Source organism: Chiloscyllium plagiosum, chromosome 18 (assembly GCF_004010195.1).
Source record: "Chiloscyllium plagiosum isolate BGI_BamShark_2017 chromosome 18, ASM401019v2, whole genome shotgun sequence".
Classification (NCBI taxonomy): domain Eukaryota; kingdom Metazoa; phylum Chordata; class Chondrichthyes; order Orectolobiformes; family Hemiscylliidae; genus Chiloscyllium; species Chiloscyllium plagiosum.
Window position 1 is genome coordinate 18,403,178 of NC_057727.1, and position 19,730 is coordinate 18,422,907.

The following is a 19,730-nucleotide window of genomic DNA, read 5'->3' on the forward strand; positions in this document are numbered from 1 at the left end:
TAGGGCCAGTCCAGGACCAGGTAAGTGTAATGGTGGATGGTAGCTTCTCTGGAGAGGGGAGTGATATCAAGTTGGTTGGGAAGGGGTTCAGGTCTCAAAAGGGAGGCTGGAGACAGCAGGGAGCACCAATGGGACAGGATTTGTGCTCAATGTAGAAAAAAAAGCTCAAGGGAGATGCAACCTTCCTTCACACCCAAGGCCCAAATGGGTACTCTGCCAGAGTTGGCCACAACTTTGAACTCCTCTCTCTGGCCTCAAAGTTCTCCTGAGCTGGAATGGAAAACTTAAGCACAAATAATTGGGCAGAAATAGACATCAATGGGGCAAGGACAGACAGACTGCTCTAGGCCTTGCCAGCTTGGATAAAATTGCAGTCAGATTGAGGTGGCTGGGATGGCAGCAATAAGGCTATCTGGCAATTTTATAGGACAACAACTATCAACATATCTGCCAGCACAAATTGTGCCCTGCAAATTCTTAGCTGGTATGGTAAACTTTAATGTGTTACCTTCGCAAATGCCTTTTGGTGATTCAAGTACACTGTATCTGCTAGTTCCCCTCTCTTCACTCTAGTTGTTTTATTCTCAAATACCCTATAAAGTTGTGATTCACCTTTCAACAAATCATGTTAACTGTGCTTGATTAAGAACATAAGAAATGATGGAGGATTCAACATGGCAGCAACCCAGTAGGTCTGCTTTGCTGAGCTCTGCACCAGAACCCAGACAAAGTGGGGCACTCACCCTCCCTCACTGTTTAATTTGTTGGAAAAAAACTATCTCCCAACCCTTAGAATTAGTTAGTATCAGTTCTGAGCAGTTTGGTGCAGTTTAAGATGATGACTAAGGGAAAAAGAGAACGGGGATCGCATCAGGCAGGGAATCCCCCTACCTCCAACAACAGATACACCCATGGCCGCAGCCTCGGCCTCTGTGACCGCCCCAGGGGACTCACCTGCAGAGCACAGCCTGATCTCAGAGTTTGTGAAACTCCGAGAGAAGATCGATTCATTGGTGGAAAATACCCGGGCCAAGCTCAAATCGATCTCGCTCATGCTGTGAGGCGTAACCTGGAGATCCAGCATCTCGGTCAGCGTGTCAGGCGTGCAGCTTCAGAAACTGCGACCAAATCCTCAGTGGGTCAGGTTCAGGCCCTGGAACGCCGAGTGCAGGCTTTGAAGGAGCAGGTTAATGACTTCGAAAATCGAGGTCGTCAGAAGAACATCTGTTTGTTGGGGATTCTCGAACAGGAGGAAGAAGGCCAGCTTGTCAGCTTTCTGCAGCAATGGCTCCCACAGTTTCTAAGGCTGGAGGTTGAGGTTAGCCAGATGCAGGTTGAGCGGACCCACCAGGTCTCCTTAGCGCAGGCCCGGAATGGACCAGAGTCCCCGCTCCACCCTAGTGCGACTCCAACATTATAGAGACAAACAAGCCTCTCGAGCACTGGGGAAGGATCCCCAGGCTATGGTATATAAAGGATCATGAATCATGCTTTTTCAGGACTTTTCCCCAGTTGTGATTCCCAAGAGGTAAAAAAAGTGGCTGCGGGACCTGAATATTCAATATATCGTTAGATATCCAGCGATACTGCATTTCAGACATAGAGGGTCCGTGTTCAACTTTGATTCACCGGAAAAGGCAAAGGACTTTTTTTTTGTTGTTCTACCAGGAGTGCCTAGGATTATAGTATGGAGGGGACGGGTTGGCTGTCCACTTCTAATTTTCTTGTCATAAGATATTGGTATTTTTTCTTACTTTATGTTGTCTGGGGTGGGGGCATGGCTCCAGCTCGAAGGAGTCATGGTGGGATTAATGGGTGGTATGAGCACCCCCTGTGGACAAGGGGAAAAGTCTCCCTTCAGTTATGTTGTATGTTGTAGAAGTAGCTGTTCGAAGTTTTGATTAGTAGTTTTGGAAGTTGCATTTTTAAACTTATACAAACTGTTTATGGTTTTCACTCGGCGCGCTATGAGTAGGAATTTTCCTCCCGGGGGGGGTCACGGGCTGTTTCGGATAATTGTGGCTAGCCATTCGTTTAAATGTTGGACCTGGAATATTAAGGGGTGTCACTCACCAATTAAGAGAAAAAGATACCGTCAATCCTTAGAAAAGCGAGGGTCAATGTAGCCTTATTACAAGAAATGCACTTAACCAATAAGAAGCATTTGAACTCAAAAAGTAGAGGAGTTGTTATTCTCATCTGGAAGAACCTCCCGTTTCAAATGCTCGGCCAAATTAAGGATGAGTGTAGGCAATTCATAATACTTAAAGCTTTAATACATGGAGAGGAATATGGGATTCTGAATATATATTGCCCCGTGGCACATTCCTTTAAATTCGTAACAGATGCGCTCCCTAAATTAATGGCCCTTGGGGCAAGTCATACTATTATAGGGGGAGACTTTAATCATATTATTGACCCCGAGGTGTTCAGGATGCCTCGGGGTCTTGTGGGTATATCTCTGAAAGCCAAGCAGTTGGCAGATTTGAATAGGGAGTTGGGGCTGGTGGATATATGGAGATATCTTCACCCGAATGGTAGGGATTTTACCTTTATTCCTAATCCATACAAGTGCTATACTAGAATTGACATTTTTTTTGTCCCATCAACCTTTTTGAACTCGCTAATGTCTTGCAGAAAAGGGAATATAGCAGTTTCTGATCATGTGGCAGTGTACTTGGAGGTCAAGGCCGGTGGTGGTGGGACGGGCTCCCGGCACTGGTGCATGGACCCTTTCCTCCTGAAAGATAGCAAGGTTAAAAAATTTTTTTGCGTGAGTTTGAAATTTTTTTGGGATATCAATTCAGGTGCGGCCAGCAACCCATCAGTGTTGTGGGATACTGCCAAGGCCTATGCATGGGGTTTGATTATTTCTTACTCTGCAACCCGGAAACGACAGAGGGGAGAACAGCAACGTTTGCCTGAGGCTCGCCTAAAGGCGGCTGAGTTAGCATACTTTGATAGGCCGTCTATAACTAAGTTTCAGCAGATTACAGCCTTTAGGGCTACTTTGAATGCTGCACTTACCCAAATAGCAAAGAGGGAAATCCCTTTTGTGAAACAGAGATTATTTCAGTATGGTGATAAACCGGTAGATGTCTAGCGTGCTTGGCCAGAAAGGAGAATGCCCCCCAATCTATCACATCCATCAGAGAGTATGCTGGTACTCTTACTTGCAATGCTAAAAAGATTAATGCAGCATTTAGAAAGCTTTATTTTGAGCTATATCAGTCGGAGGGCTGTGAGGATAGAATGATGAAGATGGAGTCCTTTTTTAAGACCTTGGACCTTTCGGGTGTAACCTCAGAGCAGGTATCCTTTTTGAGTGCCCCACTGACCATTCAGCAAGTACTGTAGGCAGTGAGGCTGCTCCAGAATGGTAAAGGGCCTGGACCAGATAGATTTTATAAAGAGTTTATTGACAAGCTGGCCAGACCACTCTTGGATATGTACAATTATTCATTCAGTTAGGGCTGCCTCCCATCTTCTTTGAGAGAAGCAAATATTTCTCTTATTCTTAAGAAAGGAAAAGCCCCAGAAGATTGAACTTTGTACAGGCCCATATCGTTACTGAACGTGGATTTTAAAATCCTGTTGAAAATGCTGGCGTTAAGGCTGGAGAGGGTATTACCTTTCATTGTGAAGGAGGACCAGACAGGTTTTATTAAGGGTCCGTAGGTCTACCAACAATATTAGAAGAGTATTAAATATGGTCCAAATATGGTAAGCCAAGAACGATCCCGGGTTTGGTAGTCTCCCTGGATGCAGAGAAAGCATTTGATCGGGTGGAATGGCTGTATCTCTTTTATGTCATGGAACGGTTTGGTCTTGGAGAGGTTTTTACCAAATGTGTGGCAGTGCTGTATAGTGATCCAAAAACAGCGGTTCTCACTAATGGTATAAGGTCAGATAGTTTTAGTGTCGGCAGAGGCTGCCATCAAGGGTGCACTCTCTCTCCACTATTATTTACATTGGTGATCAAGCTGTTGGCGGAAGCCATCTGGACAGTCCCCAATATAACTACCCTGGAGGCATAAAATCACTCTATATGCGGATGATGTCCTTCTCTTTTTAACCGATCCAATGACATCTGTGCTCCACTTAATGTAAGTGATTCATCTATTTGGTTTGTTTTCAAGGTATAAAATTAATTTCATGAAATCAGAGGCCATGCCTGTGGGGGGTCTTATTAGTATATCCAACTTTGGGGATGGAATCCGTTTCCCCTTCTGGTGGTCACAAGGAGGTTTTCTCTATTTAGGTATCTTTATTACCCTGGTTTTTAGTGAATTATGTAAAGCCAATTATGGGCAGCTGCTAGAGAAGATAAGGCAGGATCTTCGGCGCTGGGTAGATCTTCCGATATCTTGGTTGGGCAGAATAGCTCTGGTTAAGATTAAGTTCTTCTTTGCTTGTTATATCCCCATGAGAATGCTCCCTTTGATGCTGCCAAAGCAAGAACTGTGCAGGCTTTACAGCTGCCTTGGATCCTTGGATCTTTTATTTGGCATCATAGACCACCTCTTATTAAGCTGGATGAATTGCAGCTTCCGCAAGAGTGGTCGGTGGGGGGGGGGATGCTGGTGGCACTGCTCTACATTTTCCGGACTTAAGGAAGAACCAACTGAGTTCCTTATTATCCTTTGTAGCTGAATGGGCCTGTCACGATCCACGATCAATCTGGCTAGACATTGAGGCCTCCCAGACAAAATGCCCTCTCATTAATTTGTTGTTTATGGACAAGATGAGAACTGTTAGGAATCACTGCAAAAACCCGATTGTCCTGTACACAGTTAAAGCATGGAAAATGATGCGGCGGGGCGAGGGCAACTTACAAAAAACTTCCCCTTTTACTTCCACAGTGAGAATGTTGGGATTCCAGCTGGGTTCGATGGACTCTGGCTTTAAGCTCTGGGAGTCGAGAGGAATCTCCTGTTTTGGAGATCTATTTGACATGGAGATCATGATGTCCTTCAAACAGCTGAGTCAGAAGTTCGAGCTACCTAGGAAAAATCATTTTCGTTACTTTCAGGTTACAGACTTCATCCAAAAAAAGACTACATTGATGGTCAACCCCTACAAGTTGGATGTGGAGAGAAGAGTGCTCCGGTTTGCACTCTCTATCACTTGTTAGATAGTAATGTCTCGAAGGACATTGAAAGGCTATATAAAACCTGTACTCAAGAAGTAGGGGTGGAAATCTCCTCAGAGATGTGGGAGGATATCTGGGAAAATGTTAGGAAGATCTCAATTTGTAATAGGACCCAGGCTATTCAACTGAAGGTACTTCACAGGGCTCACCTGGCACCGGAATGGTTTGCAAAATTTAAGAGAGGAGTGTCCCCAATGTGCCCTAAGTGTAAAATGGAGATTGGTATTCTTACTCACTGCTTGTGGTCACGCCACAAGCTCCACAGGTATTGGGATGACATAGCGAGTGTTTTGGCAAAGGTTTTGGGAACGGAGGTTAAGTTGAATCCGGTATCACTCCTTTTGGGTCTTCCAAATTTTCCCTCCCTGGATGCACATGGGAAAAAATTATTTAATGTTCTCTCTTTCTGAGCTGAGTGCTGGAAAATCCCCCAGGAATCTTGAGTTGGCGTAGGATAGTCATGGAACACATCCCCTTGGACTTCCTTACGAGTATGGTGCACCAGAAAACGGAATTGTTTTACAGAACATGGCGGCCCTTTTTGAATTATATTGATGCAGACACATCGACTATATTAGCCTTTGTATAGCCATGAGAATTGTGTCTGTCTGTCTGTGGGCCCATGAGGGGAAGAATCCCAAACAAATATGGGCTTACTATTGCTCCCAGTGGTGGGGAGCATGGATGAGATTACGCTGAGTGCAGTAATTCAATTGAATATAATTTAAGTTACCTTGTTATAACGTGTTTTAATTTTATTTCATCTATTTATTTTTCTTCTTTCTTCTTGGTTATTTATTGAATTGTAGTTTTTATAGAGTTTTTTGTGTTTCAGTAATCTGTGGAGTAGTAGCTTGTTTTCTATTATTGCTATTATATTACAAAGTTGTCATACTATTTTGTACTGGTTTTGTAATTTTGTAAAATGCCTAAAATCTTTTCTTTAATAAAAATACTCATTAAAAAAAAATAAGAAATAGGAGCAGGAGTAGGCTATCTGGCCCATCGAGCCTGCTCCAACATTCAATAAAATCATGGTTGAATTTTTTGTGGACTCAGGTCCACTTGTCTGCCCACTCACCATAACTCTTGATTCCTTTACTGTTCAAAAAATCCATTCATCTTTGTCTTAAAAACATTCAACGAGGTAGCCTCAAGTGCTTCTCAACAATCCACAAATTCACAACCATTTGGGTGAAGACGTTCCTCCTCAATTAAGACCTAAATCTGCTCCCCCTTATTCTGAGGTTTTGCCCCCTAGTTCTAATTTCACCTGCCAGTGGAAACAACCTTCCTGCTTCTATCTTATCTATTCTCTTCATAATGTTATATGCTTCTATAAGATTCCTCCCTCATTCTTCTAAATTCCAAGTATAGTCCCAGTCTATTCAATCTCTCCTCATAAGGCAACCCTCAATTCCGGAATCAACTTAATGAACCCTCTTATGATTATATCGTAACTTTGCAAATATCAGTGCTATTATATACTTAATAATGGATTCCAGCATTTCCCAATGACAGGTTTTAAGCGAATTGGTCTGCTTTGTGTCTTTTATCTTTCTTGAGTAAGAGTGTTATAATTGCAGTTTTTCAATCTACCAGAATCTAGAGAATTTTGGGAGATTACAACAATGCATGTACTGTCCAAACAACTACTTATTTTAAAATCCTAAGTTGCAGGTAAGGGAACTTGTCAGTCTTTAGTCCCATTAGCTTTCCCAGTATATTTTCCCCAGTGATAGGTGATTATTTTACATTTCTCTATCACATTTGGTCTTTGAATTTCTACCATTCTTGAAGTATTTTTTGTGTATTTACTATGAAGACAGATACAAAATATTTGTTCAGTCTCTGCTATTTCCCCATATTATTTTTTCAGTATCATCCTTGAACACAATGTTTACTTTAGCCACTTATACATTTTTAGAAGATGATTAACTCTCATGTTCTGAATTGCAATGTTAAAGTTAAAATGATAATTCTTTCTCCCCACTGCCTGACTTGAGTTTTTTTTTCCTAGCACTTTTTGTTTTAGATTTCCAATAGTTGCAGTAATATGCTTTTGCTTACAAGTTGTTTCTCTTATTGTGTCATGCTGCATGATAAGCAGTAAGATTTTCAGGATCTTTGAATGGGAAGGAAGGAACAGTATTGTGAGAAATAGTTCTCTGACGTGTGCTTCAGGAGGTCTAAAATACATCATGGTGTAGTCTTGTCTTGACTTGACTTCTATCTACAGGTTTGCCATCTTCATTCAATTCGAACCAGAACCTTTGTTTACACCATGTCAACCTACCAATGTTGTGATACTAGGTTTTTCATTCTGGAGTGCGATGAACCTCAGCTTCTTCCCAACACTTGTGGCATCATGAAACTCAGTGCTGTGTCATTAAATTGAAAGCCTCCATTGTCCAGGAATTCTGCAGTTCATTTCCCCATCCCTTAGGAGTACACATATTTCACTGCTGTGATGTTCAAAATGATCAGTAGTTATGAATGCAAGCCAAGTGTGCAGCTGAGAACTAAAGCTGAGTAGAAAAATATACAAATTCTCAATATCAGGAGCAAATTATCAAGCAAATATATTTAGACCTCAATTTTATTTCAGAGGGTGTTTAAAGGATAACGACTCCGCATTATAATAAGTATTTAGAAATTCTTTCTTCTTTTCACAGGGCTTTTACGATGAAGTGGCAAATCCCTTGCTTTTGGACATTGAATTGCACTATCCAGAGAATGCCATTTCAGAGTTAACTCAGGCCAATTTTAGGCAGTATTATGATGGGTCAGAAATTGTAGTGGCTGGCAAGATTTCAGATGATGACCTGAAGTCACTCATTGCAGAGGTCTTTGCACAAACTGTAAGTACTCTCTAAAACCTACTCTAGTTCATTTATTTACATTTTGGAAGAATCATAGAACACAGTATTACAGTGTTGACAGAAAATAGTTCTGTGCCTATCTTGGCTCATTAAAGTTCAAACTGCAACACTATTTTCATCTCCTTTTTTCAAATCTTACCCAAATATTTTCTTACAATTAATTATCTACATCTCATTTGAATGATATCGTACTAATTTCTGTTTCCATAATTCTTTTACTGGGAGTTGAAAGATTATAAAAAATAGAAAATATTATATTTTATAAAATGTAAAATTTCCCATGATAAAAAATTCCCTGTATTGTAGATTTTTTGGGTACAACAGACGACCATTTGGCTCATTCTACTTGCAATGGTTCTTTGAAAGAGCTAATAAATTAGTCCCTTACTCCATTAATAGTTGAGAGTGTGGTGCAGGAAAAGCACAGCAAGTTAGGCAGCATCCGAGAAACAGGGGTATTGATGATGAAGAGCTCTTGCCCAAAATGTCGATTCTCCTGCTCCTTTGATGCTGCCTGACATGTTAGGCTTTTCCAGCACCACACTCTCGACTCTGATCTCCACCATCTGCAGTCCCCACTTCCTCCATATCCCATTAGTAGCTCAGCAATATTTTTTCTATTTCAAATACTTATACAATTCTCTTTTGAAAACAATTAATGAATCTGCTTCATCGCTGTCAGGTAATGTACAATCATAACAATTCGCTGCATTAAAAATGGTTTCTTCCTGTCACTTTTGTTTCTTTTACTAATTCTTTTGAATCTATGTCCTCTAGTGACTGACCTAAGTGCTATTGGCAGTGTTTCTTTTTTACTCGATCAAAACCCTCTGATTAAATGTGTGTGTGTACAAATCAAAACTTTTCAGGTTCTTAAGTCATTCATGAAATCTAAATTTGAATGTTGTACTCTTCCCTTCTCATAGAATTATAGAATTTTACAGTACAGAATCCATTTGACCCATCATGTCAGTACCAACTCCTGAAAGAGCTAGCCATCCAGTCCCATTCACCTGCCCTGTATCTGTAGCCCTCTAAATTCATAACTTTCAAATATATATCCAGCTTTCTATTGAAACCTCCTATGGACTTCCTAAGAATGTATTTACTCTCAAAGTATCTATTCTTGATTTATATTTTTTTAATATGATGTGACGTCACTTGCTGGGTCAGCATTTATTGCTCATTCCTAATTGCAGTTAAGAAATTACCTGACACAACCACCTGATGAAGGAGCAGTGCTTTGAATGCTAGTGCTTCCAAATAAACCCGTTGGACTATAATCTGGTGTTGTGTGCTTTTTAACTTTGTACACCTGAGTCCAACACCAGCACCTCCAAATCATGGCTGTTAAGCAAGTGTTAGTGAGTTATCTGTTGAACTTTTGTGTAGGTAAACCCACAGTGCTATTAGATAAGGATAATGAGGATAATACCATTTCAAGTGAGGAGGGTAGATGATTTTCAGAGTTACTTTCAGGCAGTGTTTGTTTCCATGAGCCAATTAGTCTTGTTTTCCTAAGTGATAGTAGTTATTGGTCTGGAAGGTACGAGTGAAGAAGCATTTCTTTAAAAGCTCATTTGATGTATTATCTGCAGATTGTTGATTCCTATATACATATATCTGATTCCTTTCCAACTCACTGAAATTAACTTTTTTGCAGTTGAATACTTTCACGTTTAATTTTGCATTGTTCTTTCTCATAACTACATTAAATATGGAAAAGAAAAATAGAGTACGAGAGTAAGCTTATGGGGAACATAAAAACTGACCGTAAAAATTTCTACAGGTATGTGAAGAGAAAAAGGCTGGTGAAGACAAATGAAAGTCACACATTAAGAAACAGGAAAACTTACAATGGAGAACATAGAAATGGCTGACCAACTAACCACATACTTTGGTTCTGTATTCACAAAAGAAGCCACAAATAACATAGTAGAAATGTTATAGAACATAGGATTGAGTGAGAGGGAGAAACTGAAAGCAATCTGTATTGTTAGGGAAATGGAGTTGGGGAAATTAATTGGATTGAAGGCTGTTAAATCCCTAGGTCCTGATAATTTACATCCAACAGTAACTCAAGAAGTGGTCCTAAAAATAGTGGATGCATTGGTGGTCATCTTTCAAGATTCCTAAGACTCTGGAACAGTTCCTTCAGATGGGAGGATAGCTAATGTAACTCCTCTATTTAAGGAAAGAGGCAGAGTGAAAATTGGGAATTATAGACCAGTCAGCCTGACGTCAGTAGTGGAAGAAATGCTAGAGTCCATTATGAAGTAATTAACAGCTGAGCATTTGGAACACAACGGCAAGATAGGACAGAGTCAGCTTAGATTTATGAAACAGAAATCGTGCTTGACAAATGTTCAGGAATTCTTCAAGGATGTAACTAGTACAATTGATGAGGGGGGAGCCAGTGGAAGTGGTTCATTTGAATGTTCAGCAGACTGTTCACAAAGTTCTACATAAGAAATTAGCATGGGATTGGAGGTAATTTAATAAGATGGTTAGAAAACCAGTAGAGAGACAGGAAACAAAGACTATCAAGTGGTATATTTCTGAATGGCAAGCAGTGACTAGTAAGGTAGCTCAGGTATCAGTGCAAAAACTCCCAACTATTCACAATACATATTAATGATTTGGATGAGGGAACTAATATTTCCAAATGTGTATAAGACAAAAAGCTGGGTAGGAAAGTGATCTGTGAGAAGGATGCACAGATGCTTGGACAAGCTGTGTGAGTTGGCAAATGCATGGCAGATGCAGTATAATGTGGACAAATGTGAGGTTATCCACTTTGGCAGCAAAAACAGGAAGGCATGTTATTATCTGAATGGCTATAAATTGCAATGGAAACCTAATGTGCAATTCGATCTGGGTGTCCTCATAAATAAGTCACTGAAGCTAAGCATGCAGATACAGCAGACTATTAGGAAAGCAAATGGTATGTTTGCCTTCATAGCGAGAGGATTTGAGTACAAGAGCAAGGACATCTTGTACAATTATACAGGGCTTTGGTGAGACCACACCTGAAATAGTATGCAGCAAGGATTTACCAAACTGATTCCCTGGGATGGCAGGACTGACATATGAGGACCGGTCGAATTGGGTGGAATTAAATTCACTGGAGTTCAGAAGAATGAGGAAGGATCTCATAGAAAACTGTAAAATTCTAACAGGACTAGACAGGATAGATGCAGGAAGAATGTTCCCAAAGACTTCAGAGTTCAGAACCAGGAGTCTCAGTCTAAGGATAAGGTGATATCATTTAGTACTATGACTAGGAGAAATTTCTTCACACAGAGTGGTGAGCCTGTGGAATTCAATTGAACAAGCGGCTGAGGCCAAAACATTTTATGATTTCAAGAATGATTTGGATAGAGCACTTGGGGATATGGGATCAAATGATGTAAAAGAAAAATGAACACGCTATTGAATTGGATGATTATCCATAATTGTAATGAATAACAAAGCAAGTTTGAAGGGCCAAATGACCTTCCCTGCTTTTTTTTAATGTTCTATATTTCTAAATTGGGTGATGTTCTCAAACTGCTGCTTCATTCGCCTTTTACATATCAACACAACTACAGCAGGATTTTTTCCACATTATTGGTCCCTCAACCGGCTCTATGATATCTGGGTCAATCAGTCCCTTGAACTTTGCTTCAACTTATCCTATCATATCAAAAGGTGTTCCACGTATAGGCCTACTTACAAGCTCCATGCTTTATTCAATAATTAATCTCTCTTGGCTGTTGTGCAAATTGACAATTCCTTCCAAACTCCTCTCTGAACTTGGCATAGAATTTCACATTTAATCCAATGTGCAGCTCCCCAAAGGTTTAAGCAACTTCTCTGCTCTGAAGAGGCCCATCATCATCTTCAATCACGAAGAAACCTTCTCATCCCCGGGCTTTACATCCACAGGGTAACATGGAACAGTTTGAAGTGCAACTTTTGATGCATAAGGTTAGAGCTTTCAGACACATTTCTGAGACGTCCACTTGAGTATCTTTAGTTCTTTCCACAGCCCTCTGTGAATGACACTGTCACTGCTTTAATTTACAATAATGCTCACTATCACATCACCAAATATTGGAACAATGTCAGAGTTGCTTCCATTGACCAAAAACATGTATTCATAATTGTTATTCATGTCCTCACTCTGTACATCTCCTTCATAATTGTTCCACATACTTCCAAAGCACAGTTAATCTGCTATGTAGTCAGGCAATTTAAATGCATCAGAGTCTCAAATCCAACAATGGGCTCTCTGATTAGTTAGTTGGTTCTAGTAAAGTTGTTCAAGGATACATTTTCGGTAGGGCAGTTATAAACCCCAAATCAACATAAAATTATAAGAAAATAATAATTGTTCTCATTACATATTGAATAAATTCTATCGGCTTTCAGTGTTCAGATTGATGAAAATAACTAATGCATCTTATGCCTAATATGAAATAATGAAAACACTACAAATTGCAGAATCTTTAAAAACATGATTAACAGCAAATATGAACTTAAGTCATCAAACAAAGAGTAAATGTTAATGCACTTTCCTAATCTATTTTCGACAAGGTTCAACTTAACCCTGTAATTTTCTAACAGGCCAATGAAAACCTAACTCTAAAAGCTGAAGTGCAGGTATCAGAAGTTGAAAATATCACTCAGCAGCAGCTATACATTTTTGGTGACTTTACTGAGCGACTGTGGGCTTATTTGACCATACAACAGCTCTTAGAGAAGCGGTAAAGTAACAAAAGCTTTCTGTTTATGAGACAGTAATTTTAAAAATGTCATTGAATGATAGCTGATCCATCAGCACCTAAAAGATAGGTTGATGTTTTGGTTGCTAACCCTTTGTAACACCTCATTCTTATTAACTGCAGCTGTTATCAGCGCAAAATGGTTGTAACCATCTCAGTATGATTATTTTTTGACAAAGGGTTAACATATATTATAATAATTTGGGAAGTTAGATTCTAGTAGAGTTTTTTTTTGATTTAGTGCTATGAAGATGACTTATTTATTTAAAGAAGTTAGGAAGCCATTTTTCAATAGTGAGCTCAAACATCATTTCCAAGAAAGCATGTGACTTAAGTTAAAAGTCTAGCAAGATACCTGGAGTTTTATTTGATGAAGTGTTTGCAAAGTTAAACATCTGTGATAACAGAAAAAAGGTCATGGGCCACAATCAGGTTTCAGTTGAGAAGAAATGATTCATACCAGCAAAAGAGCAGTTGAGTTTCTGGCAGTCTCCAGGATAACAGAGCTGAAAAGACATCTCCAAGCAATCAGAAGTACAAAAACATTTTAAGTTATTTAGCATTTCAAGTATACAAGGCTTTTCTTAAAGTTTACCAAGGAAATGTCAGTCAATTAGATAATGTCTGTGTATCACAAGAAACGACAACAATTGAGAGAATCATATCCGGTGGCTGCGCAGAAAGTCTGAAAGGAGACAATCTTACTAGACCATTAAGGAATTAAAGAATTAAGATAGTATGATATTTCACTGGGGTTAGGTGTCTTTAAAGGATATTGCTGGGAAACATGTTGAATTTTTCCTAAGGTTAGATCTTTCTAAAGTGTCATATACATAGCTTTGTTTTTTTTCTCTTTTGTGTAGTAAACTTATGTTATTTTGTTTAAAGTGCATTTGTAGCTTTGTAAAATATGTCTCGTGACTGATCATTATGGTAATCAAATTGCAAAAATAAAACTTACAATTTATCGAACTAGGTTTCCTTCTAAGATCTGACATGTCAAGTATTACTAAAAGCTTGGATCATAACAATTCAAAGAGAAAATCACAAAAACAGTGAAAAATTATTGCAATGGCAACAAATTATTTAAATGGCAGTACAAGTATTTGCAATAGTAGATAGAAATACATTGCAAAATTAATTATTATCAATTGTTGCATTCAGGGTTTCGGCAGAGACAAATGAAAAAAAAAACCTAACGGACAGAATCCTTGAACTATCGCTCAAGTACAGCTTTGTAACCCCATTAACATCAATGGTTGTTACAAAACCAGAGGAAAACAAGAATGACAGCTTTGTGGCTGACAAACCGTCAGAAGATGGTAATGTTTGAATACAATTACTTTTCATTCAGTCTTGATTTTGCAGATGACATTCACCTAGTGTATTAGTCAGCATATTCTGTGTAGATTAGATTTAAAAAGCTACATATTTATCTTAATGGATTGATTAAATTTTCATTTACTCATCTATTCAAGCTCTCATTTCAAAAGTAAAAACATTAATAAAACAAAGTTCATATTCAATAAAATCAAAACGTAAGTTGCACAAATCAAAAGCTCTCTAAATAAGACCAGTTGTATGAATATTAAAGGCAGCAAAGAGAATTAATTGCATTGGATGAAGGTAGTTGATTTTCCATGACATTGTTCTTAGATATAAATATACCCTTTTAAAATGAAAGCAATAATGCTATACAGTCATAATGTATTAGTATAAAAAGTCATAGCTGAAGTATTTGTAGAATCTTAAGTCAGAAGTGCTGGTGGATGATTCATTTCAGTCTCCCAAAGCATCATCATAGCCAAAATGATTCACTCCGTGTGATATCAAGAGAAGGCAGAATACACTGGATACTTCTATTCATGCTGGCAACATTTGGCACTTATACTGAAGACTTTGCTCTAAAACCAGTCACAGCCATAGCCAAGTTCTTCAAGTGTACTTGCAACATTGGGTATCAACCTGGCAGTGTAGAAAGTTGCCCAAGTATGTCCTGTCCACAAAAAGCAGAGCAATCCAAATTGCCCATCTACTCTCAATCATTATCAAAGTGGAACATGTCATCGACAGCACTATAATAAACTGGTTGTTAAGAGGTTCCACCAGATACACTCAGCTCCTGATCTCATTGTAGCCTTAGTCCAAACATGGACAAAGGAATTGAATTCAAGAGGGAAAGTGAGGGTGACTGCTCTTGACACCATCTCTGCATTTGACTGACTGTGGCATCAAGGAGCAAAACAGAACAGGAGCCAACTGGAATCATGGGAAAAGTCTCCACTGTTTGGAGTCACCTGAATAAGGGCAAATGTTTGTGGTTGTTGGATATCAATAATCTTAGCCTCAAGACATCACTGCAAGAGTTTTTCTGGCTAGTGACTTAGGCCCAACCATTTTCAGCTGCTTCAGCAATGACCTTCCCTTCATTGTTAGATTAGATGTTTGCTAATAAGTCAAAATGTTTAGTACCACTGTTACGGCACGGGCAAACTCTCCTGCTTAATTTAAAACCAGCAACACAGAAATGATTTATCCCATGCAGTAATCTGTAAAGATTTGAGTGGCCAAGAACTATGTAAGGTAAAAATTAACAACTTTATTTCTTAAAGTATAACAGAGAATAATTAACTAACCACTATTTACAATTTCTTTCTCTAGCCCATCTTTTAGCATCCCTTCTATAATACTAGTCCGATAAAATTCCCAATTAAGATTTACAAAACAACACTTCTTATCTCAAAACCAGGCAGCTGTAGGTTCTTGTCTTCGGATCTTCCTGTGTCTTCTTTTCTCTTTGTAAAGAATTTCTGCATCACAGGTTACTGATTGAAAAGGTACTTTTAAGAGAGATATTTTTTCAAGCAGTCTGTTATATGCTAGCACTTGGCAGTTGTCCTCTCAACTGTTCATTTTCCCCCCGGTCTTATACCCCAGAGCATTGGATTGTGTCATTGGCTTTTAAGATTCATCAATATACTCAATTCAAACTTGATTGGAAATTGATTTTGTCTCCAGGCAATGAACTAATCGAGTTGTTCGACCCAGTGTTACATTGTTGCCTTAATGAGAACACTTGGTGCTGTGTCCGGTAGTTCTGCTGCTTTTAACTCTCTTAAAGGTACATCCACATCTTCATAACACCATTCACAACTCTTGAGATACAGATGTAGTCTGTGCCCAAATGCAGCAATACCTGGACATCATTTATCAGTTTTGGCTAATAAGTGGCAAATGATATTCATGCAACACAAGTGCCAGGCAAGAACCATTGCCATCATTGAGACCTTCACTATCGACATCCTGGAGGTTACCTTTGAACAGAAACTGAACTGGCCGAGCCATTGAAATGCTGTGGCAGAGGCTGGGAGTTCTGCAATGGGTAACTCAACTTCTGATTCCTCAAAGCCTGTCTCCAACGATAAGGCACAAATCAGAAGTGTGATGGAATATTGCCAATTTGCCTGGATGAGGCTCCAACAACACTAAAAGAGATGGAGACCATCCAGGAGAAAACGAAGTCCACATGATTGGCACCCCATCTAACACCTTCTACATTCACTCCCACCACCATCAATGTACAGTGGTAGCAGTGTGCATCATCTACAAGGTTCACGCGACAATGACAAGGCTCTACCAACAGCAAGCCTGTACTCCTTGGTAGACAATCAATTACTTTGTTTGATTTACATATACAAAGTTATTGCAATGCAACATTCAATTTAGTCTGCTGCCAGGGAAATACATCAAACAAAATTATAACTTAGAAAAATGTGCTGGACATTTAACCAACCCCTTGGCAATAAGCTTTCCCAGAGGCCATTAATCCATATACAATTAAGAGCCACATATTCTACTCTGCAGGTCAGGAACTATCACTTTCCTCAGAGATTGCCCAATTTAGTACTACGCTTGCAGAATCTCAGGGAAGGATTAGACCTTCTTTTCCACAATATCCATGGTTCACAGAAAAAGTACCCCAGCAACAAAGACCACCCTTAACAATGGTGCTGCTCATACTTAGCAACCATTAAGCTCCCCCTTTCCCCCACACTACCAGCCCTAATTGCTAGCGATTTGCGAGGTTACCCCTCTCAGAGGCTCTGTTTCTCTGGTTTTGTTGCCTCAGCAATGACCACTGTGTTGCTGAGGTTACTGAGCTGCCCACTCTCTGATAGGCTGTTGCCCTTAACTTACAGTGTTACTCTGGGTTTCATTTCTAACGAAGCAGGGCCTCACTTTCAGCCCCATTAGCAGGACTTCTGCTGTCACAATGTTCAGCCCAATTTATTGGCAATTATTGAATGTCTGTACATTTCGAGATATTGAAATTTTATCACAGGAACTGGAATGCGGGCTCTGTGAAAATGTTTGATTTGCAACCGCACATTGTATCAAATCTCTACTATCAATTGAATCTGTCATGACAGATCTTTGAGTTTTAAGATTTCTCGGGCAGACTGGAGATCGATTACGTGTCACTATACAGTGCCTCAAAAGCTAGGCTACACTTTCCCATTTTCTTGTGATATAATTTGGAGGTGCTGGCGTAGGACTGGGGTGTACAAAGTTAAACATCACACAACATCAGGTTATAGTCCAACAGGTTTATTTGGAAGCACTAGCTTTCAGAGCACTGCTCCTTCACCACCTGATGAAGGAGCAGCGCTCCAAAAGCTAGTGCTTCCAAATAAACCTATTGGACTATAACTTGGTGTTGTGTAATTTTTAACTTTTTTAGGTATAGATTGTCTGTGGTGCTGAACAGTTGGCTTTTCCTGCTGACGCACAATACCAGCCCAGGTGCTGCTGTTTCTTTGTGCATCCAAAGCAAGTCAAAGGACTCTATGTTTGTTCTTTTAGTGACAGCCTTGTTTAATATCTCCAATCAGGCTCAAGGCCCAGTCCCGAAATTAATGGGAATATCTCATTTCAACCTTACCTGTGTGTATTTCCTGGCCAAATTAATTGGCAACTGGTCAAGCAAACACTATACGACTGTTTCATTTTATTAGCAATCAGAAAGTTGCAGTCTTCACTTATGGCTTCAGTTAAAATAAAGTTAGAATGAAACCACACAGCTGTGGAGGTGCTGAATGTTGGCCAGGACAAATGGTTCTGGAAGTCAAATATGCCTTGTGCACTATACAATTCAAATGCCTGGCTCTCGGATTTTCATGAACCAAGATAGTTCTGGCATTATTGTTTGACCAATCATTTTCTCTCCTCCAACTTTGATGTCCATATCCTCACTCCTACTGTCTCCCAACTCAATGTACTTTGAAATTACATTCATTTTTATTTGATTACACTCCCATGAATCATCTTGGAATGTTTTTCAACATTAAAGAAACTTTATAAATGCAAATTAAATGTCTTTGACTGTATTCGCTTTCCACAGATGCAACTCAACATGATGAGCACTTCGAACGTTCTCCGATTTTACATAAATGGAAGTGTCTGTTGTACATCTGTGATTCTATACTCCTCTAACATAAGAACATAGGAGCAGGAGTAGGCCATTCATGCTTGTTTTTTCCCTTTTCCTCAGCGTGTACTTTTCTGTACATTTACACTCTCTTCTTGTAACCACGCAGAGACTGGTAGCAACTGGAAAATGCAAAACAATCTCTCTATACATGGCAGATCTATTTAAAAGTATAAGTATATATATGTTCTAATTTCTTTTTCAGAAAAAGTCCCAATACAACAAAGGCAATACAGTTATCCAGGACATGCATATAGTAAGTAAAACAAAAAATTGATCTTAATTTGGTGGTGCTACTAGAAATTGTAAGCTGCTATACAAGTGTAAGAAATTCATTATTAAGATAAATATATGAAGGAAAGCATAATTGCAAGCAGGTGTCACCTCAGTAACCAAAGTGTAAAGCATTGGGTCTGGTAGCTCAGTGTGCAGGACAGAAAAGGACATCTACCAGAACCAATATAGCAAAGGAAGCAAGTATACCAATGGAGTGGAAATGAGAATACCATCAGAAACAGATGAAGGGAAATTGTATGTTGCATTACACATTCACAGTGGTCTCAGCTGTATTCCTCAAAATTATAATTGGTTACATGACTGAAAGAACATTATTTGTTTGTAACTTGAAGATGATATTGAAAATATCCAATTTCATGAGTTGCGGACTTTAGAAATATGACTTTTGGTTTGGGTGTTGTGATTTGTAAATGTAAAATAAATAGAAAGACTTGATTGAGAAATTGTTAACAACCCTGATGTAGATGCAAATCAAACAAGCTATTTTAATTACAATTAAAAAGTAATCTGTTTTATTCAATAAGGTCAACATTTTTAAGGGAGATCCATAAACAATAGATGATTTATCTTTTGACTTTGGTTGGTATGGACCAGGCCAGCGCCCCTTAAAAAATTTCAAGAAAGTAGACTGGACCCGAACTTTGCTAGTTGATTTAAACTGGTCTAAAGTGGATATTCCAGGAGTGATTCAGCTGATCCAACCACTTAGTTTTTAATAAACAAAATTTATTTGAAAGATTGCCAAACGAAACACAAACCGAAGAGAATAGAATATAGAATAACTTAACTGATCCGAAAACCTAACAGATTATCCTAACTTAATGAAGCTGTTCCAAATTCCTGCAACAATCCCCATAAACACCCCTTGGCAAAAAAGGTAAAATCAAACACGGGGTCTTACAGGAGAAATGTCAGAGAAATGGCAAGAGATTCAGCATGGAACACCTTCTTCCATATAACTTTTCTTTGACCAGCAGCCTCAAATTGGTTCTGAACAGCCAGACTGCTAAAATCGAAACCAAACTAGGGTAAAGCTGGGCTGGGAGAAGTGGCCACTCCCATATCATTTACACGTGTTTTTTCAACTTAAAAACTTCCTCAAGTAGATCACCCCAGACATTTCGGAACTTGTGACTTTATGACCT

At 39.2% G+C, this 19,730-nt stretch overlaps 1 protein-coding gene across 2 annotated transcripts in view; it reads left to right on the forward strand.

The window, feature by feature from the left end:
- The window catches only part of LOC122558904 (inter-alpha-trypsin inhibitor heavy chain H3-like), a 90,785-nt gene that overhangs the window by 48,538 nt on the left and 22,517 nt on the right, over positions 1-19,730 (forward strand). For both annotated transcript variants that reach the window (XM_043707838.1, XM_043707839.1), the window contains exons 13-16: positions 7,828-8,013; positions 12,643-12,782; positions 13,965-14,122; positions 18,494-18,544. In XM_043707838.1, coding sequence (XP_043563773.1) covers positions 7,828-8,013; positions 12,643-12,782; positions 13,965-14,122; positions 18,494-18,544 — 535 coding nt within the window. The remainder of the gene's footprint in view (positions 1-7,827; positions 8,014-12,642; positions 12,783-13,964; positions 14,123-18,493; positions 18,545-19,730) is intronic.